This window comes from Suricata suricatta, chromosome 10 (genome assembly GCF_006229205.1).
Source record: "Suricata suricatta isolate VVHF042 chromosome 10, meerkat_22Aug2017_6uvM2_HiC, whole genome shotgun sequence".
NCBI lineage: Eukaryota > Metazoa > Chordata > Mammalia > Carnivora > Herpestidae > Suricata > Suricata suricatta.
Window position 1 is genome coordinate 45,476,675 of NC_043709.1, and position 25,793 is coordinate 45,502,467.

A 25,793-nucleotide genomic window follows, 5' to 3' on the forward strand; every position below is an offset into this window, starting at 1 on the left:
ATTTAATAAAATTATTTTAAGTTTTTTATTTATTTAAGTAATTTCTACACACAACATGGGGTTGGAACTCATGACTCTGAGATCAAGAGTCTCATGCTCTTCCAACTGAGCTAGCCAGGTGCCCCAATGTTTTTAATTTAGATTGTGAGCCTTCCGGGAAGATGATCAGACTGGGCTTTCCATTCATGCATTCATTTAACAAATACTCCCTGAGTACCTACTAAGTGCCACTTCCTGGGGATGCAGAGTGAAGAAGGCAGACATGGGGCCAGTTCTCATGAATCACACATTCTAGTTAATATTCTGAGCTAACTGCAAAATAAAAGAGATTCTCTGAGTGCAGAGTGAGAGCTGCAGAGGTTGCATATCACAAATTGCACCAATCAGTGCCGCCATGGACGTAGGTACCATTTCCTCCATTGCATTGCAAACTGGTTAGTACAAAGAGTACCTTTCCTACACAACATTTTTAAGTTTGTGTTTGTGTTTATTGGGCAAACTGCTATCTACTGGGCACTATGGCTGAGGGCTTCTTCACCTCATTTAATCCTATCAAAAATCTTTGCAAGGTAGAGCCTATTATATTTATTTCTCAATGCAATTAAGTAACTTGCCCAAGGACACGTCTACATATATATTTACCCATGTATTTATGTTTACTTGTACACCAAGTAGCTTGTCAGCAACATAACATTTTAGTAGTTTTTAGTAAAATATTAAACTCTTTCTGAATTCTTTTAAAATAGGTCAATGCAGGGGCACCAGGGTGGCTCAGTTAGTTAAGTATACAACTCTTGGTTTCAGCTCAGGTCATGATCTCACAGTTTGTGATCTCAAGTGCTCTGTTGGGCTATGTTCTGACAGCAAGGAGCCTGCTTGGGATTCTCTCTCTCTTTCTCTTCTCTCTGCTCCTCCCCTGCTCAGTCTCCCTCTCTCTCTCAAAATAAATAAACTTAAAAAAATAGATCAGTGCAGTATAACATGAGAAGTATAGAGTAAATGCAGGCAGTGGCCCAAACACCAGGTCAGCACTTAACAAAATACAGATTAAGGTCATGAATACCTTCCCTGGAGAAGGGCTACCTGGGGACACTAGTGGGTCGGGGGAACAAGGTGACCACAGAGCACAGATTCACAGCATCTATGAATTGTACTAGGACAGCTTCTCCCTTACTGACACTCCTCTTCTTTGAAGAGGTTGTACTTTAAGTCAATGAACGATTAACTTTTACTTTTTAAGGTAAATGTTACCCTATTTGATGAAAGTTCTCTTTATTCATTAATAATTAAAAACCATCACACTTTAACCTTTACAAGTGAATACCTATCTCCCCATTTGCACATACAGTACTAAGCATTAAAGGGAAAAACAGGATTGGGGGATTAATGCAAGTCCCTCTGGGATCTTCTGAAGCCACAGATAAGGAATGAGCTCAAGTTAAGGCATCCACACAGATCTTGCAGCCTAAGGCCAATGCATGTGGAGCTGATGAATTTCACTTACTAGAGGCAATATATTTTTAAACAAAATTCTGGCAAAATAGTATTTCTGAAATGAACATGTTCTGTACTTATTTCTCTAAACATCTTTTTGAAAAAACAGTATCTATTAAAGGGGTAGTATTTAAATACCTAGAGTGCATAAAGATGCAAAATGAGGAGTCTATCAACAGATAAATGAAGAGAAGCATTCTTAATCAATTTCTCTAAAGACTCTTTTTTGTTTTGCATATAAAACATTATCACTATTCATTACAAATTTAAGTCTATTTACCTTGTTGGGTTTTTTGGGAATGGCCTTTCTTGGAGAAGATGCACTAACAGCTCTGCTAAATTTGCTTTAAAAAGAGAGAGAGAATGTTAATTACTGTTTAAATGCCTCTCGAGGAGTTACACGACCAAGGCCCAGGCTGCCACTAACCCAGCAGGGGAACTTTTTTTTTGTAAGACGGTGGTAATTTTAAAAAGGAAAAGTCAAGGCAATTGAGAGTTCCTTTTGAGGAAAAGAACCTTAGTAAGTGTAAATGAATGTGTTAAATGTTGTATTTCTCTTTTTCTCATAATTAGACCCCAGGAAATGTACATTTACCTTCTTAAATTAAAAAAAAAAAAAAAGGTTTTTTTCCCCTGAGAACCAAACATGATTTTCTAAATTTAGAAATGGCCACTTCTCCTTAAAGGGGAAGTCATCGTTTTGGTAAAAGGCAACATTTCCTAAAACACCTTGCTTTTCAGCAGACACTTCATGGGTCGTTTCCTTTTCAAAGCAGCAATAGAAAAACTCAGAAAATTATCACATAAGGCAATTGTGTTCCAAAACATTCTAAAAAGAGAATAGGGAGACTTCATGATCAGAAAGTAGCGGCTGCGGCTTGATCAGGAAGACCGCGTGGTGTGATCTGGTTATGGAAAGGGCCTGTCCTCTCCTTTGCCCTGCGGCGCTCCTGGACTTACCTGATTGAGCTTGCTTCGCTGGCTGAAGACTTCCAGCTACTGAGCCGCTTCAGCCTGGCTAGCTTTCTGTTCCATATTTCTAACTCTTCTATTCTTTCTTCAAGGTTGTTGGTTAGTTTGCAGAGCTGCTTCACTGCACCCACATTTTCCATAAAGATCTGGTCCTGGAAAGGAAGACAGACCAGAGGGCATGAATGTACAGTTTGAGACCACCAGGGAACCGTCCGCGGCCCATTCGAAGACAGTTAAAATATAGCACTGAAAACAGTTATATACACACACAGCCTCAAGTTCATTCAAGACAGAAACGGAGAGGTTTGCAACTTAAAATGATCTTGGTAAACTGCTGGCTGTGTAGTCAAACTGCTTGTGTTCAATTTGCAATAAAATGGAAATACGGCCTTGTAGTCCAAGAGAGAAAGTGGAGCTAAAGGACACTGTCAAGTTGCTGAAGATTTATTTTGTATGGCCATTATATTCTATTTAAAACTCACAAAAAGAAAGTCAGAACAGACTTCTGAATGTTGATTTGTGTGTACATCACTAAATCCTCATAAGAAATGATTCTTGTTCTTCCTGGTAAAATGCATCAAATTACCTAGGTAAAGGAGAAAGGAACGAAGACACGGGCTGTTCTCTGAGCTCTGCCACCTACCAGATGCGAGACCCCTTTTAAAATAAAACAGTCTCTCAGAGCTTCAGTTTCTTCATATTGAGAAGATAATTCTTCAGGTGTTAATTTTTGCTTTAACATCCCATGATCTACCATGTACAATTTGTTTGTTAGCCTAACTCTCAAACCAAATTTAAAATAACACTTAGGGACGCTTGGGTGGCTCAGTCGGTTAAGCCTCCGGCTTCGGCTCAGGTCAGATCTCACGTTTGTGGGTTCGAGCCCCGCGTCAGGCTCTGTGCTGACAGCTAGCTCACAGCCTGGAGCCTGCTTCCGGTTCTGTGTCTCCTTCTCTCTCTGCCCCTCCCCCTCTCATGCTTTGTCTCTCTCTGTATCAAAAATAAATAAAACATTAAAAAAATTAAAAAAAAAATAACACTTAATTTTACCCATTCAGGAAAGGTCAGAAAGAGCAAGAAAGAGAAACCAACCAAAGCCAGAGTGTGCAAACCATCCGTTCTCCAGCCTACATACTTTAGTTGTCATAGAAACGTGAGTGTCTGTCTCTCAGCCATGACAACACTGGAAAGCACTCATCACCTCATATCCTCATCCTGTGATCTCCCCTCCTTTCCCCTTATCTGTTTACAAGTTCAGAATGCCAAAGAATTCTTTGGGGTTCATACAGGCTGATCCACTATTGTGAACTGATGAACTCAAAGCCAAAAGAGAAAGATTGTTTTGTAGTTGGGGGATCAAACTCAGGGCTATGTGTCTTTGAGATTCTCAGAATGCAAAATGAAGCTTTAAAGGTTTCAAACACTGTAAAGCAACCACTCAGAGAGGAATCAAAAGCTCAACATTACAAACTTAAGGCTTAGTTCATGAAGTTTAAAGATATGCACACTAGTATAAAATACAACAGTAAAGGTAAATATATAGTCAATTTCAAAATACTCCAATACTGTAATATGAGATGTGTAAATCACTTAACTCTAATATAAAAGTTAAGGACAAAAGTACTAAAAGTAACTATAGTTACAGTAATTGGTTACTGTAAAAAGAAGTATATTATGACATTAAAAACACAAAATATAGAGATGTGAGTAAAAGGGTAAAGTTTTCAATGTGATCAAAATTCAGTTGTTATCAGCCTAAAATAAGGTATTACATCTATAACATAGTTTATATAAGCCTCATGTCATTAAAAAGCAAAAACCTATGAAAGATAAAAAGAAGGGAGTCAAAGCAGACCACCACAAAAAATCAGTTAACAGAGGAACACAGTGAAAGAGGAAGAAAGGAACAAAGGAACAGCCAAAAAACAATGATTAAGAGAGCATTAATAAGTCCTTATCTATAAAAAAAATTACTTTAAATATAAATGAATTAAATTCTCCAGTCAAAAGGCATAGAATGAAAGACCCAACTCTATGCTGCTCCACCAGCTTAAAGGACACATGTAGCCTTAAGAATGAATGAAAGATACTCTATGCAAATGGAAACCAAAAAAGAGCAGGGGTAGCTATAGTTATGTCAGATAAGATAGAATTTATGTCAAAAATTGTAACAAGAGACAAAGAAGGTCACATAATGCTAAATGGGCCAATTCATCAAGAGAATATATATCTCTATATATCTATATTCTATATCTCTATATATTTTTCTACCTCTCTCTCTCTATATATATAGATTAGATACTAGTGTACCTATATCCAGAGAGAGAAAGAGAGACAGAGTGAGAGAGATCCAACATCACAGCACCTAATATTAAACAAATACTAACAGACCTGAAGGAAGAGATAGAATCAATACAGTAAAAGTTGGGGACTTCAGTATTCTACTTTCAACAATGGATAGCTTTTCCAGACAGGAAACCAATAAGGAAACATTGGGCTTGAACTATCCCGTAATTCAACATATACAGAAAATAGATTATATTTTAGGTCACAAAAATAGCCTTACAAATTTCAGAAGATTAAAATTGTACCAAGTATCTTTTCTGACCACAATGGTATGAAACCAGACATTCATAACAGGAGGAAAACTTGAAAATCCACAAGTATGTGGAAATTAAACAATACATGTTTGGAAAACTGATGAGTTAGTGAGGAAATCAAAAGAGAAATAAAAAATATCTTGAAGCAAATAAAAATGGAAATGCAGCATAAGGAAACTTATGAGATATAGCAAAATAGTTCTAAGAGGGAAGTTTATAGCAATAAACACCTACATTAAGAAGAAAAAAGAAAGATAACCTAATTTTACATCTCAAGGAACTATAAAAAGAAGGTAGTAGAAGGAAAGAAGTAACAAGACAGAGCAAACCTAAATGAAAAAGAGACCAGAAATACTAAAGAAAAGATCAATAAAATTAAGAGCAAATATTTTGAAAAGATAAACAAAATTGACAAACTTTTAGCTAGATTAATTTAAAAAAAGAGAGAGAGAAGACTCAGATAAAAAGAAATCAGAAAGGAGAGGTGACGTTGCAACTGATACCCCAAAAACACTAAGGATCATGAGAAACTACTATGAACAATTGTACTCCAACAAATTGGATAAGTTAGAAGAAGTGGATGTTCCTAGAAACATACAACCTACCAAGACTGAATCATGAAGAAACAGAAAATCTGATAGGCCAATTAAGAGAAAGGAGATTGAATCAATAATCAAAAACATCCCAGGGTATCTGGAAGGCTCAGTTGATGATCTCACGGTTCATGAGTTCAAGCCACACTGGCAGTGCAGAGCCTGCTTGGGATTCTCTCTTCTCTTCTTTTCTCTCTCTCTCTCTCTCTCTCTCTCTCTCTCTGCCCCTCCCCTGTTTACACTCTCTGTCTCAGATAAATAAATAAACTTTAAAACAAACAAACATCCCAACAAACTAAAGTCCAGGACCAGTCGCCTTCACTGGTGAATTCTACCAAACACTTAAAGAAGAATCAATACAAATCCTTCTCACTCTCTTCCAAAACATTGAAGAGGAGGGAACACTTCCGAACTTGTTTAAAAAGGCTAGAGTTTAACCTGATACCAAGGTCAGATAAAGACATTACAAAAAGAGATAATTATAAGCAATTATTTCTGATAAACATGGATACAAAAATTCTCAATGAAATATTAGGAAATTGAAATCAACACTCATTAAAAAGATTATACATCATGATCAAGTGAGAGTTATTCCTGGGATACAAAAGTGTCTCAACATATGCAAATCAATCAATGTGACACACCACATTAATAAAATCATATGATCATCTCAATAGATGTAGAAAGAGTATTTGACGGAACTCAGCATCTTAATGTTTATTTCTGAGAGAGAGAGATGAGAGAGAGAGAGAGAACAAGGAGGAGCAGAGACAGACAGGGAAACAGAGGATCCGAAGTGGACTCTGCACTGAGAGCAGAGAGCCTGATGTGGGGCCTGAATTCATGAACCATGAGATTATGACCTGAGACAGAGGTCTCGAGACTGAGCCACCCAGGCACCCCTCAGCATCTTTTTGGAAAAAACCTCTAGAAAAAGTATAGATGGGCTATACCTCAACCTAATAAAAGTCCTGTATGATAAGCCCATGAATATTACACTCAATGAAAATCTGATGGTTTTTCCTCTAAGATCAAGAGCAAATCAAGGAAGTTCACTCTCCCCATTTCTATACAGCATAATACTGGAAGTCCTAGACAAAGCAATTAAACAAAAAAAGGAAATAAAGGCTATCCAAATTGGAAATAAGTAAACTGTATTTGTTGCAGATGATATGATCTTATACAGAAAGTCCTAAAGATTTTACCAAAAAACTATTAGAATTAATAAATTTAGTAGAGTTGCAGGATACAAATTCAACATACAAAAATTAGTTGCATTTCTATAGACTAACAAGAAACTATTTGAAAAAGAAATTAAAAACCCCATTTACAAGGGCATTAAAAACAATAAAATACTTAGGAATAAATTTAACCAGGAGATGAAAGATCTGCACATAGGAAGTTATCAACATTGGTGAAAGAAACTGAAGACACAAAAAAAATGGAAAGATATTTGAAAGAATAATGGAAAATCCAAGATGTCCTTAGATCAGCAGAACTAATATTGTTAAAATGTCCATGCTACTCAAAGCCATCTATAGATCCAGTACAATCCCTATCAAAATTCCAATTCTATGAGAGACTCATAGAAACAGAAAAAAAGTCCTATAATTTGTATGGAACCACAAAAGAATCTAATATCCAAAGCAACACTGAGAAAGAACAAATCACACTTCCTGATTTCAAATTATATTATAAAACTGTAATAATCAAAATAGTATTAGCATAAGAATAGACATATAGACCAATGAAATAGAATAAACCTATACCTATATGGCCAACTAAAAGTTGACATGGCTGCCAAGAAAGGATAATTTCTTCAACAGTGTTGGGAAAATTGGATATTCACAAGCAGAAGTATAAAATTGGACCTCTACCCCACACCACACACAAAAATTAACTCTAAATAAATTAGAGACTTAAATGTAGACCCAAGACCATAAATAAAAATCCTTGAAGAAAATGTAGGGAAAACGTTTCTGGACACTGGTCTTGGGAACCATTTTTTGGATGACGCCAAAAGCACAAGCAACAAAAGCAAAAATAAACAAGTGGAAATACATCAAACGAAAGAATTTCTGTACAGCAAAAGAAACAATCAACAAAATTAAATGGCAACCTACAAAACGGAAGAAAATATTTACAAATTGTATATTTGATAAGGGATTAATATTCAAAGTACATAAGGAACTCATGCAAATCAACAGCAAAAAACAAATAATGTGATTAAAAATGAGCAGAAGACATGAATAAACATTTTTTTCAAAGAAGACATCCAAATGGTTACAAGCTACATGAAAGGATGCTCAACATTACTAATTATCAGGGAAATGTAAACCAAAACTACAGTGAGATACCACCACATACCTGTCAGGATGACTATTTTTAAAAAGGCAAGAGGTAACAAGTGTTAGGGTGTGGGAAAAAGGGAACCATTGTGCACTTTTGGTAGAAATGTCAGTTGCTACAGGCAGTATGGAAAACAGTATGGAGGTACCTCAAAAATTTTCTGGGTATATGTCTGAAGGACATGAAATCCCTGTCTCTAAGAGATATTTGCACCCTATGCACTATTCACAATAGCCAAGATACAGAAACAATCTAGTGTCTATTGATTGATAAATGGATTAAAAAAATGTGATACACACACACACACACACACACACACACAAATGGAATATTATTTAGCTATAATAATAAAGAAGGAAATCCTGGCATTGTGACAACATGGATGGACCTTGAGGGCATTATACTAAGTGAAATAAGTGAGACATAAAAACAAATACTGTATGATATCACTTATGTGTGGAAACTAAAAAAAGCCAAACTCAGAGAAACAGAGAGTAGAATGTTAATTGCCAGAGGCTGAGACAGAGGAAATGAGGAGATGTTCATTAAAAGGTACAAATTCAGTTTAAAATGATAAGTTCTGGTGATCTAATGTACAACATGATGACTGTAGTGAACAATCTTGTATTATACACTTGAAAGCTGCTAAGAGAGCAGATCTTAAATGTTCTTACCACATGCACACAAAAGATAATTGGGTGGGTGATGGATGTCGTAACTGACCTGACTGTAGTAGTCACTCTGCAATAAGTATGTGTATCAAATCATCACGTTGTATGCCTTAAACTTATGTTATACTTCAATAAAGCCAAAAACATTCAGTCGGTAAGGGAGGAGAGTTGAGGGTGTGTGGTATTTAAATAAAATGTGATAGAACACAAATTCGAAACTGTCCAATTTGTATAGTATATACGTGGATTTCACTATTAATCTCAGTTTGTATGTGTTTGAAGTTTTTCACTAAAAATGTTAACAAATAAATCAGAAAGCAAAAACAAAAAAAAATTTCCTGACAAAAGTTCTTCAAAATTTTCTAAGTCTGTTACAAATTCTTCCTTACTTCTAAATTTATTTTAATAAAAATAAGGCAGCAATCACAAAGGCAAGAATATTGTTCTATGGTTCTAAATCACAGTAAACGTCACGTGACGGTTCACTATGTTCACACTGTAGAAAGCTTTATACTATAATCATAACTGGTCACAATGTCCAAGCAATGGTCCAGACAGATTCCCAGCCATCATCTCGGATCCCTCGCCCAGGCACTCCCACACAAGGGATCCACGGAGCAGGGCTACCAGTTCAATGTCCCAAATCTCCTGAACCCACCCACTTTTACCCATCCTTACTGGCACTACTATACTTAATATTCTTTTTTCTTGGCAACCACCTTCTTCTTCTTTTTTTAGTGCTTGCTTGATCCATGAATTTGTGATTTAGACCAAATAAGAGCAGACCATGGAGAATGATACTAAAGTCCCCTTTAAACACAGTAAGTTCATTCTGCACTCTCTACCCAACAGGACTTAATGCTGCCTCATGAGATATGAGCAAATGGCTGCAATTGTCCAGTTACTTGTAAATAATGATAAAAAGCCAACTCTGATTTCTCCAAATCAAGTTTACTGGCACCATACATCTTCTAAGTAGATCCGATAGGCAAAAAGATAATTCATGTGTTGTCCCATTTAAGAGGAAATAAAGATGGAGAGGAAATTTACTACTACCTTCCTGGTTATAATTATGGCCCTGACTTTATGAATCCAGTGGAAAATTACAAAAAATAAATTTCTAGGACATGTTCTAGGGATTGACTCTGACTAACTACTTCTGACTTTCCTCTATCACCATATTGAAGCCAGTATAAATATGTTCAAAAACATAATCCAGAATTTTCTGAAAATATTCTTTTTTATGCAAGTGATAAGGTCTCTGTGAGTTCACTTTAACCAGGAGAAGGAATTTTATCTAAACACACTTCCAGGTCCTATGTCAAAGGTTTATTTATTAGGACTCAGAGGGGCATAAGTTGGGGCATTTTGAAAACCTTCCTCATCTAATACCCAGTGTTGGTGTGTAACTATTTTATCATTGAGCCTAATTTAATTATTCAACTCTGTCCAGTTATTATTAGCCATGTTAATGGGACCCACTATCTCAGCTGAAATGAAGCTTTACAACTGTGCTGCAAACGTCATTAAGCCAGCCTGCCACCCATAACTGCTCACGAGACTGGGGGAAATAGAAACTGCTTCAAATCACACAAGAATCTTGTGTCCATGTGAGACTTGCTTTGGGGTGAAGGTACAAATGGACAGCATGACATATTTTCTGAAAGGACACCTGGGGCAGTTTGGCAAGAATATGTGCACATGAAAACAAGGAGAATATGAAATCGGAGCAATACTGAGCTTACAGCAGGTCCCTTACTTAAGCCCTGTCTTTTCCCACAGTCCCCTTCACTCTCTGCTCTAACCACATTGAACCATTGGCGCTTTGCTGAACATGCCAAGCTCTCTCTAGTGTCAGGCTAGCACAGCACAGGGTGCCCTTTCTACCTGAATCACCTGTCCTCCCCCACCTGCCACTCTCCTTTCACGTAGAGTCATATTTACCTATATCGTAAACACCTAGAGATAGGGGTGCATCTCGTCCAAAGTCGATGTTCCCGTACAGAGTGGAACTCAGTATGTATTTGATGATTAAATGAGTGAATATTCTCAGAAGGACTGTTCATGTCATGAAGCACTGAGAGGTCATAGCACTCTTCTCTAGTGAAGTAAAACGAGTGGCCAAACTTCAAGTGTATCCATTTATCTGAGGTCGCTCTCAGAAAAGCAAAAAGATTGAAGTCCAAATTCCATTTCCATGTTAGGAAATGTCCATGGAAATTTGGGTGAATTAAACAAAGAAATACTTGTGTTTAACGCCCTCAGTGCAATGGGCAACTGGTTAGATGGTACCCTGCAAACTGGTTTCCACTCTGGTTAGGTCCTTTCCACTTTGGGAGGGCTTGGACTCAGGAAATGGACAGAAGTCTTTCAGGGCCCCTCGCTCCCCAGGTAGCCCTGGCAGAACACGCTTCGTGAGCTCCTGGGGGGCCTGGCAGCTCTGATGATAAAGGAGCCTACACAGCAGAGTTGATTTCTTCTCTCTTTGGGAGCGACAACTTGTCCTCTATCTAACACTAAGTAAGGGAAACGAAGCCTGATCACAAAGCAAGCTTTGAGAAGTTGAAACAAGCTCTTATTTCTTTCCCAGTGACAGTCACAGACTTAAAATTTTCTCCTGGTGGCATCTGGTGTTGCATGAACTAATGTTTTCTAATAAAATGATGGGAATAAAATAGCCTGTAATTGAGCATCGTGAAAAAGTCTACCAATGGGAGAAAAACCATCTTTAGCCAATGGATATACCTGACAGTTATTTGGTCTTTGAATAAACTCAGCTTTACATCTCTGTCCAAGAATTTATTTTGTGGCTAGCTCATCAGGCCTTGATACGGATTTAAAAACAAAAATCCGGGGCACCCCGGTGGCTCAGTCAGATAAGTGTCTGACTTCAACTCAGGTCATGATTTCACGGTTTTTGGGTTTGAGCCCCGCATCAGGCTCTGTGTGGACAGTTCAGAGCCTGGAGCCTGCTTTGGATTCTGTGTCTACCTCTCTTTCTGCCCCTTCCCCCGCTTGTGCTCTGTCTCTCTCTCTCCAAAAATAAATAAACATTAAAAAAAAAAAAAAAAAAGAATCCATAAGCCAGAAAGGCAGGCTGCGGACTTATACTTTGGTAAATAAAGTATAAATTTCTAGTTATTAAATCAGTGGCTTGAATAAACAGGCCTATCTGATTTTCAAAGTATTGCCACCACCTGCTGTCACAATATTTAAATTGCAGTCTTAAGTGCCTAGAACAACATCTTCTTTTCCTAACATTTTATTACAAAAATTTTTCAAGCATACAGAAAACTTTTCCAAAGTGTATAGTAAATGCCTATATACCTACCACTTAAATTCCACAGTTAGCATACTTTCTCACATATTTCCACCCATCCACTTGTTTAAATACACGTTTTAAAATAAAAAACAAATGGACACTAGCCTTGAAAATTCTCCGAGCAGACAAAACTAGTTTAGTCATTTAAGAAGGCTTGATTTAATTTATTTTGCATGACCAACTTGATTTAGGTCATCTCTTGCTTGTGCCTCTGGAAATCAAAAGCAAAACCTGAACTGTTTCCCAGGGGTGATATAGGTAACCACTGACTAATTTCCTATCATTCAAGAAAATTCCAAAATTATAACCAATCATAGTGAAATATAAAGTCTCTGCCTTCTTTCTATATCAGCTGCTTCCTAATAATACACCCAGGAGCCTTACTCCCTGTTTCGGGTTCAGTGCTCCCAGTTTGCAAACCATCTTTTTTGTGTTTGCACAATAAAATATTACTAATTACTACTTTGGTGATCCATTGATTTTACCTCTGTTACTTCTAAAATTTTGAAACATGAAAAAAAATGAGCAATTACTTTTTTAAAAAAGACATAACTATACAAAGAAATTTTTCTCCAAAAACAAATTTCCCAAGAAAACAATAAATGCCAAGTTTCTTTTTAAAATGTTTACTACCAGTGGGGCGCTTGGGTGGCTCAGTCGGTTAAGTGTCCGGCTTTGGCTCAGGTTATGATCTCACGGTTCATGGGTTCGAGCCCCGTGTTGGGCTCTGTGCTGGCAGCTAGCTCAGAGCCTGAAGCCTGTTTCAGATTCTGTGCTTCCCTCTCACTCTGACCCTCCCCTGCTCACGCTGTCTCTATCTCTCAAAAATAAATTAAAAAAATTTTTTTTTAATTTAAAAAATAAATAAATAAAATGTTTACTACCAGAGGGGCACCTGGGTGGTCTCAGTCGGTTAAGTGTCAAACTTTGGCTTAGGTCATGATTTCACTGTTCGTGAGTTCGAGCCCCTATGTGGGGCTCTGTGCCGACAGCTCAGGTCCTGGAGCCTGCTTTGGATTCTGAGTCTCTTTCTCTCTCTCTGCCTCACCCCCACTTGCGCTCTGTTTCTCTCTGTCTCTCAAAAATGAATAAACGTTTTAAAAAAATTTTTTTAATGTTTACTACAAGAAACAAGAGGATTTTCTTCCTGCTTTCAGTGTGAGGAGCTCTTAGGAAAGAAGATGGTCTACAAACAGGTGATCAGTTATTAAAATATCCAGGGTTGGTCTTAATAACATACTAGCTCTAAAGTAATCATCGAGCTTGGAGTCAAATCAATCATGTGAGTGCAACAGAGAACGCTTATCCCCGACTGGAAACTTATGGCCACTGTCAGTAAATGAGTTCGGCTACCTCCCGTGTTGAGAAAAGATTAGACTTTTAAACCAACTGCTGACTAGGACATTTAAAAGCCCCATTTAGGGGGTGGGGGAGCAGGAGACACAGGCTTCCAGTTAGGGAATGAAGAAGTCACGGGAATAGAAGGCACAGGACTGGGAAGACAGTGGTGTGGTAGCAGTGTTGTGTGGTGACAGATAGTAGGTAGCTGCATTTGTAGTGAGCATAGCATGATGTCTACAAACTTGTTGAATCACTGTGTTGTACACTGAAACTAATGTCACATTGTGTGTCAGCTCTCCTCAAGTGTTAACAATTTTTAAATAAATAAATAAATAAAAGCCTACATTTGGATTATGGGCTGGCCATATGAACTCAAATTAATATAAATTTTTTACAACTCAGTTATTCTGAATAAAAAAAATAGCATGTGTCATCATATTTAAAAAGCATAAATCCTTTTAAAGACAAGTGAGGTGGTAGTATCTCTGAGGGGCATCTGGAAAAAATTTATTTAACAATTAACCATGTATTAGGTTAATCCTATATTATAGATCTAAAAGGTATGCTCTTTTTAAAAATGTTTTTAAAGTGTTTTTTTTTTTTTTGAGAGAGAGTGTGGGCTTGAGTCAGGGAGGGGTAGAAAAAGAAGGAGAGAAAGAATCCCAAGCAAGCTCCACCTTGTTAATGCAGAGCCTGATGTGGGGCTCGAACTCACAAACTGTGACAGCATGACCTGAACTAAAATCAAAAGTCAGTTGCTTAACAGACTGATCCATGCAGGCACCCCAAAAGTTGTCTTAAGAAAACTTATATTAACAAAAATCATTTTTAAGAAAAAGCAATTGCTTCCATGGGGGGAAAAGTGATTAAGGTAGAATTTTAAGTTGCCATATTAAAGTTGTTTTTAATGAGAACTGTAAAACATAATTTGTTCTATATAGCAATAAAAGTGACTTTATACTCCCCTAAACTTGCTGAGCCAGGTTTTGGACAAAGTCTTACCTGATGCTAAACTCCATGCTCTTAACCATTTTGCCATATACGATTAGTGATTTTTCAACCATCAAAATCAACTAAATTTTGTTAACATTCATTTTCTTCCCATCTCGTCTCTTTCCTCCCCATGTCCTCAGCCATCGTCTCTGCTCACTTGGTTTTCTGACACTGTGCTTGCTCTTTACTCTCCTGCATTAGCCTAACCCTCTCAGCCTTCCCAGGTCTCTTCTTTCCTCCCTGGGCCCCAACTAGAAAAAATCTGCTGCTTTTAGTCTACTTGCTTCTTATTCCCTAAGAATGGAAAACCTATAGACCAAGCAAGTAACAGGAAGCAGGGGTGGGACAGCCCAGGAAGCCTTGTAGGGGGCCCTCTCCTCACCCCATCTGGTATTTCAAGGGAGCCAGAAATCCAGAATTTGTGTGAAGGTTTCCTAATTTTTTAAAATCATTTTTTAAAGTTGATTTATTTATTTTGGAAGAGAGAGAGAGAGCAGGGTAGGGGCAGAAAGAGAGAAAGTGAGAGGATCCTAAGCAGGCTCTGATCTGTCAGCACAGAGCCCGATACAGCACTCAAACTCATGAACCATAAGATCATGACCTAAGCCAAAGTCAAGAGTCAGACACTTAATTGATTGAGTCAATCAGGCTCCCCTAAGATCTCCTATATTTTCTAGATAGGCAACAAATTTGAAAAATTTTTAAACACCATGAGGAAAAGAAGTTTGTAGGCCAGACTTGGCCACAGGCTTCCAATCCGTGACCGGCATCCATAACTTTTCCCTTATTAACATCTTCACCCATGTCTGCAGCTTTTCCTTAAGCCCCACTGTGCTCTCAATCTCCATACTCTGACTCACCACTGGACATTTTCATATGAATGTTCGGTTGACATCTCAAACTTAAAATTGAAGTCATTTTTTTCCACTAGAAAATCACTTCTGCCATCAGATTTCCTTAAATTAATAGAATACTTCTCTTCTTTATTTGAGATTCAGAAACTCAGCCATTAACATAAACAAAGTCTTACGGACTTAGTATGTAATGAGATACATACTAAACAACACAGGATTGACGAGGCACATTCTCTGACCCCGAGAAGCTCGTAGTCTAGTGGAAGAGATATGGAATAAAAAGAGAAAGATAACACAATATGATAAATACTCTAGAAGTGGTTATATTAGAGGTCTAACTCACTATAGAGGCAGGATCAATCAAGGCATCACAGAATTCATTAAGTCATTCAACCAAAATTTGTTGAATTCCTACAGTAAGTACTCTAAGCCCTGGGGTTGAAGCCACAAGTAAAATATGGGAGCTATAGCTTTGAAAAATATAGAAGATTTTTGGAGGCACACAATTAACCAGTGATGCTGGCAAAGAACAAATAGGTAAATGAGATAATTCCAGCTAGGAACAGAACTCTCCAGGCTGTCATGGAAAAGTTTGCAATGTGTCCTCTGTATAGAGGCCCAGCTGAGGGGCTGGATGGTGTCACACTGGCCCAGAGGAAGCACCTTTTTCTAATTACAACAAAGGCACTACATACCTTCTCAGTGGTCCTGAATCTTACAAAACAGTGAAACCAAGTGATGTGGAGACTACTTTAGATGAGGTGGTCAGGGAAGGTCTTGGCACTGTGATCCAAATGATGAAATCATCTAAAGGAAGAGTCTTTAGGGAAGAGAACACTCAACAGAACAGCTCTGAGACAGAAACAAACTTGGTGAGCATGAGAACAGAAAACAAAGCATGTGGGGGCAGGGCTGGCAAACCAGATGTGCCCATGTGTGCAGAGACATGGTATTCTGAAGGTGTTTTGGGGTTGGGGGGAGTGAGTGTGTTAGGAAATGAGTTAGAAAGGGAAGATTCCATCCAGATTGTGGAGGGTTAGCAATAAGCCAGTGAAGAGCCAAAGTGGGAAAAGGAGATCGTATGATTAGAGATGTTTAGTTTTGTTTTTGTTCTAGGGAGAAAAGTGAGAAGCATAAAGAGAATAAAGAGGGATGATAATAGACGAGAGATGTCGCCAAAGTTAGAAGAGCAGAACTTGGACACTGTGCATGAGAAAAAGGAAAATTTGAAAGGCCACCAGTGATGCCCCCTCCCTCAGTCACACCTTCAGACCCCAAGGTCTACGACGGTCTTCTGTCACTTGTCTCTTGGTCCCCCGCTTCCTTCTCATCTGTGACCCCCTGCCTAGAGTACACAGACAGAAGCATTGTGCATCCCACGGTACCTGTCACGCTATCTCCCAGAGCTCTATTCTCACCTCCTGTCTCATCACCCCATTCAGACGGTTACTTGAAAACAGGAACCCTGTCTTTACTGATCTTTGAATGACTCAGACAATTTCTGCCACATTACAGTTGAAGGAAAAGAGAACCAATGAGTGAAAAGTAACTACATACTAAGACACAGAAGGTGGCTTACAACATGCAGCTGTAACACACACACACACACACACACACATACACGCACACACATGCACATTACTCAAGGCCTAGTTATTCACAGAGTGAACCTCGTCTTTATACAAACTTAGTTGTAAATTCATTTGAGGCCACTAGTATTTATTTGGTACATTTTTCTTATACCAATTACACCTAATAATACTGCTCAAGAAATGTAAACATCTGCTCCTAAATAATCACAAAAATCAATAAAGTTGCCAAATGAAGAGACAGATGAATAAGCCAGTGAAGCCTTCGTGGTCTAATGCAGGGTTAGCCTATGGTGGTCACCTCCTGTGACTCCTGGCTCTCGGGACCAGCCCCCTCTCATCACTGAGCTTTTACTAGGGTACACGAACCATGAGGAGTTTATAAGAAGAAGCAAATTACCCCAGATAAGAAAAGTTCATCTTGCACAGTCATCTCTCCTGAAAGATGAAGAAGATTTATATCAACTTTGACTGACACCATTAATCTTTGGCTCTGGTGGGTTACATGGACAGTTTATAAAGATCCAGCCATTTCTGTTTCTTATTATGGCATAACGTTGCAAAAAGTGCATGTGGAAAAGATAGTGCAGTCATGGAGCTCAACATTCCAACATTTTCATGGGCATTTCTAGTTTGCATTTTAGCCTCAATAAAAATTTCTTTATTAAAAGAGGACATTTGGGGGCACCTAACTGGGTCAGTTGGTTAAGCGCTTGACTCGATTTCAGCTCAAGTCATGGACTCATGGTTCATGGGATCCAGACCCACATTGGGCTCTGCACTGTCAGCTCAGAGCCTGCTTGGGATTTTCTCTCTCCCTCTCTCTCGGCACCTCCCCCATTCGCACTCACTCTCAAAATAAACATTTAATAAGAATAAATAAATTGAAATAAAAAAATAAAAAAGAGACATTCAATGAAGAGGAATGGAGTAGAGAGCGAGACACTATAACCGATGCTGACCTATTACTATGGCACATGAAGCCCAGGAAGTCCCAGAGCAGTTCCTTAAAACAAGCCATCCCGGACGTGGCGATCAAGGTTGACGTGGCGCCCACACAAATGGGTAGGAGGCCAAGAAAGCAAAAGGCTCTCTGTACATCTTACCTATTGTACAATTAACAGACAGCATGGGGCAAAGGGAGTCACAGTGTCTGTGTTCTTAATAAGAAAGAATAAAGGAGAAATTCTGGGAAGAATTTATAAGGTTGGCAGGGATATTCCACAGTGTTGGGGATTAAACCAGCAATTGCAATCTACCCTCAGAAGTGAACTGAGGCGCAAGGCCAGGCTTCAGAGCCTGGAGCTGTTCACCTCCTCTTAGTGTTACGGATTCTGTAAACGACTGTGGCCTTGGTGATGTCTTCATAGGTTGAATCACTACAAGATCCTATCACTCAGAGAATCACAACCTGTCCATTCTGGACTTTATTTACTTATAAACTGAATGCTGCCTTGGCATGGATTCCTCCTCAAATGACAAGTGAAGCTGGCTGCCTACAACAGAAACACCATCCTTTATTTTCCCAGGGCTCTGGGCTTGCCTTCTTAGGAATGAATTTGGGTTGTGGCCTCTATGGGGGACGGAGGGGGTGGGTAGCCCGTGGAACTGCTGTTGCTAATAATCCTGAGTATCCTCATTCAACTCAACTGGGAATGGGAAGATACTGGGCCAGGGGAGAACTAATTATTTTCCCGAAGACTGACAATCATAAGCCCTGGACAGAAGTTACCTACACAGAAAACACAGAAATCTATTTCCTGAGTGTTCCAGCAGAGGACCACAGCCAGAAGAGACATAGCTACTACCAAATGAGTTACCCCAAGAGCCCTACCTTGGCAGCCTAATGACACACTCCCAAGGCTGCCATCCTGAGCTTGATGGCTGTGCCTACAAACTTTTCTCTCACCCAGGAAGCTTCTGAAAATGCAAGACAGTGAGGGTGACCTTATTACATGAATACCTCAGAATATCCCCTATCTCATATATATATGTATATGAGATATATTTTTGATGTTTATTTTTTTATTTTTGAAAGAGAGAGACAGAGTGCAAGCAGGGGAGGGACAGAGAGACAGGGAGACACAGAATCTGAAGCAGGCTCCAGTCTCCAGGCTGTCAGCATAGAGCCCGACGTGGGGCTCAAACTCATGAACCGTGAAATCATGACCTGAGCCAAAGTTGGACGCTTAACCAACTGAGCCACCCAGGTGTCCCATCCTTATTTTATATTTTAAGTAAATAACTGGGGAACTTCAGTGCTTTATTATTAAAAATAGATCACTCAAGACACACTCTCAAGGGAAGTGATAGCCCAGGTCTGAAGGCATGACCAAAGAGCTGCTTCTTCTCAAGACGGGTCTGGGAAGCAGGGTCTGGGAAGCAAGAGGAAGTAACTCCACCTCTGCCCCTCTGTCCTTGTAGCCTCAGGGCAGAGCAGAGCATCTAGGCCTCATTATCTAAGTATTTGTTGTCCAAGAGCCTGTAGGAGGAAGACTGAGGAAGGACCCAGCATAGAAAGGCACCCTCTACCTTGCTGCTCCATGTATGCCCTGCTGAGCTGCGAGGTTGGCAAAATAGGCCCACCTGGAGACTGGTTAGAAATGCAGGATCCTGGGTCTCACCCCTTTGTTGCTGAATCAGAGTCCATACTTTTGTAAGTTCCTCCACTGATTCACGTACACTGTGAAGTTTGAGAAGCACTGCCCCCGTGTACTGACAGATTACAAATGAGCCTCAACTCAAGACATCTCTCCCTGCAACTATAACATCCCCGTCAATCAGTTTTCCCTCCAGCATCAAATGTAACAGTGCAATGTAGAGCAAGTCAGTAGCAGGGTGAATTTGCCAACCTTGCAGAAAAGGCAGGATTTCATAGAATTAATAAAGGTGAGCTCAGAGAACCATCAGCCACACACACACGTGCACACACACACACACACACACACACACACACACACACAGCATTGTCAAGCAAGGGAATGACAGCCTTAGACCCCTTACCAAGAGAAGGGGAGCTCAGCTACAAGGGTAGGGACATTCCTTCAAAAGAGAGTGATTTGAATATCAAAGAATCCATACAGGCCCTTGGGAAAAATGATGAGGCTCATGAATATCTTTTTAAGAGTGACCCACTTTATGATTGTGCTATGAAAGTGGACCATACAATTTTGTTGAAAAACTACGCTTGAAAGGAAAAATCAACACTCCATTCAGTCTTTAATCAGTCTAAGAATTTAATCATTCTATTTTAATGATAACCTAAAGTATATTAAGTGAGAAAAATTACACTTTCTGAAGTTCACATTCCATTTTCTAAGTCAAGTCTAATCAAGTCTTGCTGTCACTATTTCACATGACGTTAGGTCATATTTTGAGGGTGCTCCTGTTAAGTGGACTTTCTCCAGGCCAGTTTTCCTCCAAAAGTAAGACCGGCTCAACTCTACGGTCATTGTTACATATTCCTTTTCCTTTTTCCCTTATGGGGCTCCTTTTTGGTACCTCTGAATAGCATAGCATAACAGATATCTATTACTCCTCAGCTGAATGAACCTTTTTTTTTTTTACTGTCCCGTTCCCTGGTTGGAAGTTTCAGTGCATTGTGGTGTCACAGAAAGGGGTTCACAGTGGGGTCATTGCTCCAATGGCAGATCTATTAAGTGGTTATTACCTTATCAACCATGAGGAAGTTCTCCAGCGTTTCCCCATTGTCACAGGTGACATTACCGACCTCTCTTACGGCTCTAGGCAGGATCTCTCGCACCTCCTGGGCGATCATTCCTAGACACAAACACTCCCAACAGGTTTAGTCAGGAAAAGACCTCTCTGGAGAACATCCTCCCAAGCCTACATCAAAATGGAAGGCTGACAGCCCCCCAGGACATCTTTGCAAATACATGCTTATCCCTTCGCAACTTTCCCTTTGATCTATGATACATTTGAAGCGAAGAAGGAATTTTGAGCCCATAACCACCATAGGATTAAAAGTAGGGTGTCATTTTCTTGACTTTTCCTTGAGACTCTGGGCCAGATGTTGGAAGGGGGGGGTAAATACCTTGAAATCCCTGTATAAAGAAGTAAGGGAGGGGCATTAGCTTGATTTCCTTTCATTTCCTGCAGGAGGATTTGGCACCTAAATGGTCCCTCTTTCTCTAGGATTCCTGGATTAAAGTGTAAACACCACTCAGCCCCTTCTCTGACCCAGACTGACCACACCTCTCCCTCTCCCAGGTCTGCTCCCTGGCGCTGCCGTCTGCCCCCCAGGCCTGAGCAAGATGACATCAGTGAAAAGAAACAATGTATTCAAAATATTCAGCCAGTACCTTGGGGTGCAGGAGGAGGGATGGGGTTGTTGAGTCAAGATGACAGAAATTTCTCTCACTTTTCCTGTGCTAGTGATTATGGATTTCACAGAGGAAATCAATGCCATAGCACACAACCTCCACATAAAGAGGAAATTAAACTTTTAAGAGTTGACAACCCGAAATTAAAAAGGGAATTTGTGCGCATACCTGTTTGATGGGCAGTGTTTATTCCCATTGAAGATGCGAACTCAGGTTTGTAATCATATTCAACAATCCTCATCTGGGCTATTCGCCTCAGCTGCTCGTTTGTGTCAACCTAATTTAATTAAAGAAGACCAGATTTCACCCACTTAGATATTTCCCATTCAAATCCACGTCCAAAGAGACACAGAGAAATTAGAAATGTTAACAGCAGGGCAGTTCTTTCCTCTTGCCTAAACTATTTTAAGAAAAGTTTGTTTTTACTCCTCAGAGAAACAAAAGCTTCAAGGTTTATGTCAGTGACAAACTGAGACAGAATTTTTATGTCTAAGTTACAGGGTGAAATCTCCCCCAGTCACTACTTTTGCCTTTTTTCTCTCCTTTGAGGGGTGAACTCAAAGAGGGGAGAATGGAGACTGATCACTTTAGAGAGAAAAAAATCGCTCTTCAAGATTGCAAGGGATCATTTCCAAATGGACATACAGTAGAAACACCAAATAAATATGAGCCAACCTTTTATTTATGAACTGAAAACGCTTAGTTCAAGTAACAACCTTTGAGAAATGGGTATAATGACTGTATCATTGATCTGCTTTTGGACATCTCTCTAAAAAAAAATGTCCTCAAGTGGCAGTTTGCAACCCTGTATTGTCCACCTGCTGGACCTTCCAAGATCCAGACTTTCCTCTCCTACAGATGGCTTCTCCCCCCAAACCACCCTGGTCAGTGATGGTGCGCTTCTCGGAGCTCACTTCTTTCACAGGTGATGAAGGCATTCCCGACTGCCAGTCAGTTCCTCAAAATAATGTCACTGGGCCCCAGAAAAGTGATCACAATACACAATAGAGTGAATTTTTCTTAAAGCTAAATATGTTTCATTCAAAGGTTTCTCTTTTGAGGTTTTTTAAATGAATTCATGGTAATAGCGAATCAATTTTTATAGTGACTTTATTCTATAAGTAAAATGCTGGCAGCCTTTTTTCTTTTTTTTTTTAATTCTTAAAAAATTTTTATTTTTGAGAGAGAGAAAGAGAGAGAGCGGAGTGGGGAGAGAGAGAGGGAGATACAGAATGCAATGCAGACTCCAGGCTCTAAACTGTCAGCACAGAGCCTGATGTGGGGCTTGAACTCACAATCTGTGAGATCATGATCTGAGCCAAAGTCAGTTGCTTAACCGACTGAGTCACCCAGGCACCCTGCCCTTTTTCTATTAGGATTTTCTCTTGAGTTATAATTTTCTTCTAAGATATAATGACTACAAAACTAGTGATCTCTTGACAATTAAAATAATACTGCCTGGACATTTATCCATGTATTACAGTAACTAAGGTGCTTTGTTATTCTTGTTTTATGAAACCCCCTGACATGGCCTTCAACTCCTCCCTTGACCCCCTCTCTTGGGTGAGTTGGAAAGCTCCTCCAATATCATTAAAAGGTCCCTGTCCTTCACTAGTTCAGCTGATTGTGAAAAATTGTGGCTTGACACTTAACTGGCTAAACGGGCAAATTCTACTTCAGGTATTTCTTGGGAAGTATAATTTTGAGCTCACTGTTTTTTTGATACTTGCTATTAATCAAAAGCTTGGTTCAATTCATTTATTCATTGTTTTATTCAACTAACATTTAACAATCACCTTCAACGTTGAATGCACTACACTAAGTGTTGGGACTTTAAAAAATGATTGCTTTTTAAAAGTCTGTGGTCAATTGTGCAACCTGAAACCATAAAACTCATAGAAGAGAACACAGGTAGTAATTTCTCTGACATCAGTCACAGCAACATTTATGTCTCCTAAGGCGAGGGAAACAAAAGCAAAAGTAAAACTATTGGGATAACATCAAAATAAAAAGTTTTGCACAGTGAAGGGAACCATCAACAAAACAAAAAGGCCGCCTACGAAATGGGAGAAGATATTTGCAAATGATATATTTGATAAGGGTTTAACATCCAAAATATACAAAGAAGTTATATGAAAAACTAAATAATCTGATTAAAAATGGGCAGTCAACCTGAATAAACATTTTTCCAAAGAAGACATCCAGAGAGCTAACAGACATGAAAAGATGCTCAGTGTCACTAATCATTACAGAAATGCAAATCAAAACCACAGTAAGATATCACCTTACACCTGTCAGAATGGCAAGAATCAAAAAGACAAGAAATAACAAGTGTTGGCAAAAATGTGGAGAAAAATGTACTAATGGTGGGAATGTAAATTGGTACACTGTTGTTGGGAATATAAATTGGTGTGGCCATTGTGTCCGTTGGTAGGAATTAAAATGGTATTGTGTAAAACAGTATGGAAGTTAAAAATAGAAATACCATATGATCTAGTAATTCCACTGCTGAGTACCCAAAGGAAGTGAAAACATTCATTCAAAAAGATATATGCACCCTATGTTTATTGTAGCATTATTTACAATAGCCAAGATATGGAAGCAACCCAAGGGTCCAACCCTAGATGAATGGGTAAAGAAGATGTAGTGTTTTCATACAATGGAATATTACTCAGCCATTAAAAGATCGTGAGGTCTTGCTATCTGAGACAACATAGATGGACCTCAAGCGTATTATGCTCAGTTAAATAAGTCAGACAAAGACAAATACCATATGGTTTTACTTATATGTAGAATTAAACACAAATGCAATCAAAAACAAAACAAATGAATAAACAAAAAGCAGGTATAGAGAGCAAACTGATGGTTGCCAGAGGGTTGGGGGCAGGAGGATAGGCAAAATAGGTGAAGGGAAGTGGAAGGTAAAGGCTTCCAGGGGCGCCTGTGTGGCTCAGTCGGTTAAGCATCCGACTTTGGCTCAGGTTGTGATCTTGTAGTCTGTGAGTTTGAGCCCTGCGTCAGGCTCTGTGCTGACAGCTCAGAGCCTGGAGCCTGCTTTGGCTTCTGTGTCTCCTCCTCTCTCTGCCCCTCCCCCACTCACACTCTGTGTGTGTGTGTGTGTGTGTGTGTGTGTGTGTGTGTGTGTGTGTGTGTGTCTTTCTCAAAAATAAACATTAAAAAAATTGTTTTTAATGTTTGTGGACTAGGCAGGCAGACCCATCACATATTACAATGTGGGAAATGCAGGGTGGAAATGGAATTATGGATAGAGAGCTTGGCAGCTCCAAGGAGGACCCTAAAATTTTCCGAGGGGGGCATAAAGGAAGGCTTCCTAGAGATGGTGAAGCCCCACTGAGATCTTGGCTTATTCTGATCTTCAAAGGAGTTCTGCTCCTTTCACTTCAGGCCTTTGGCTCAGCGCATTTTCCAGCCTCAAAAGCTCTTCCTTCCTGGGCGCCTGGGTGGCCCAGTCAGCTGAGTGTCCAACTTCAGCTCAAGTCACAATCTCACAGTTCGTGAGCTCAAACCTCACATCGGACTCTGTGCTGACAGCCAGCTCAGAACCTGGAATCTGCTTCGGAGTCTGTGTCTCCCCCTCTCTCTGCTCCTCCCCTGCTCGCACGCATATGCTCTCTCTCTCTCTCTCTCTCTCTCTCTCTGATAAATAAACATTAAAAATTTTTTTTAAAAAGCAAGCTCTTCCTTCCCACTCCTACCTCCTCCTCCCCCAACTTAAACATCCTCTTCACCAGGGAAGTGTTTCTTGATTTCCAACACTAGGAAGGGTTCCTTCGCCTTATGGGCCAGTGGGAGCTGTTGTTTTTCTTCATGGCACAAAAGGTGTCACCAGACGAAGTTGTGCCACCTTCATTTTCTGTCTTCCCTGTAGGATATATACCCCATTAAGGTGAGAACATATTTAGGGCCATGGTTTTCTGTTCACCACCATATTACCAGTTTCCAGTATAGTTCCTTGCATGTAGTTGATACTCAACTAACATTTGTTAAATAAATAATTTAACGATAAACCTAATACAAACAAATTTAAGATAAGAGTTAGGGAAAGGGGCAGGGTGGGGAGAAGGGATGGAAAGGGTGAGACGGAGACCAGGATACAAGGCCAAAAGAACACCGTGAGTCAAGTCCCAAGGGAGTCAGTTCCCTGAATGACGTCTGCACAACCAGGGCAAAGTTTGCAATTACTAGACTGTAAAGGTTAAGGCCAGACCAGAGAATGCCTTGCAGGCCATGCTCAGAAGGAGCAGTTACAATCTCACAGTGCCCTGTGCACACAGCTCTCACTGCGAGCTCCTTCGTTCAGCAAATATTTAACGAGCAGCTACTGTGTGCCAGGTGCTATCCTAGTCATTGGAGATGCAATGAATATTTCTTACTCAGAGTTTAGATTTTTTTTTTAAAGTTCTATTCTTAAGGACAAGTCTCACATCTAGTTGATCTACGGACCTCTGGAGCGCCCAGCAGAGTGTCTCCCATGTTACAGACACCCCAAACCTCCAATGGAAGAAGAAGGCATGAACGAGTGAAGGTAGTGAAACAGCAGAACAATCCCTGTCAGTCAGGAGCCAGTGTGGACTGGCCTTGCGCTAGCCAGGCCCCACCCAGTTCCCCATTCCCTGGGAGTCCTGGGGCTGCTTTGCCTACTTTTTATTAT

The 25,793-nt window shown here is 39.6% G+C and overlaps 1 protein-coding gene and 1 long non-coding RNA gene across 2 annotated transcripts in view; one reads left to right on the forward strand and one right to left on the reverse strand.

Annotated features, from left to right (window-relative positions):
• Window positions 1-25,793, reverse strand: part of MYRFL (myelin regulatory factor like) — a 120,986-nt gene that overhangs the window by 19,539 nt on the left and 75,654 nt on the right. The window contains exons 12-15 of the mRNA XM_029955454.1: window positions 21,290-21,398; window positions 20,449-20,558; window positions 2,455-2,618; window positions 1,775-1,838 (exon numbers count right to left, since the gene is read on the reverse strand). Of these exons, the coding sequence (XP_029811314.1) occupies window positions 1,775-1,838; window positions 2,455-2,618; window positions 20,449-20,558; window positions 21,290-21,398 (447 nt within the window). The remainder of the gene's footprint in view (window positions 1-1,774; window positions 1,839-2,454; window positions 2,619-20,448; window positions 20,559-21,289; window positions 21,399-25,793) is intronic.
• Window positions 15,821-16,668, forward strand: LOC115304435. The gene is made up of 2 exons (XR_003914433.1): window positions 15,821-16,061; window positions 16,306-16,668. It is a non-coding gene; the product is annotated as an uncharacterized LOC115304435 (long non-coding RNA).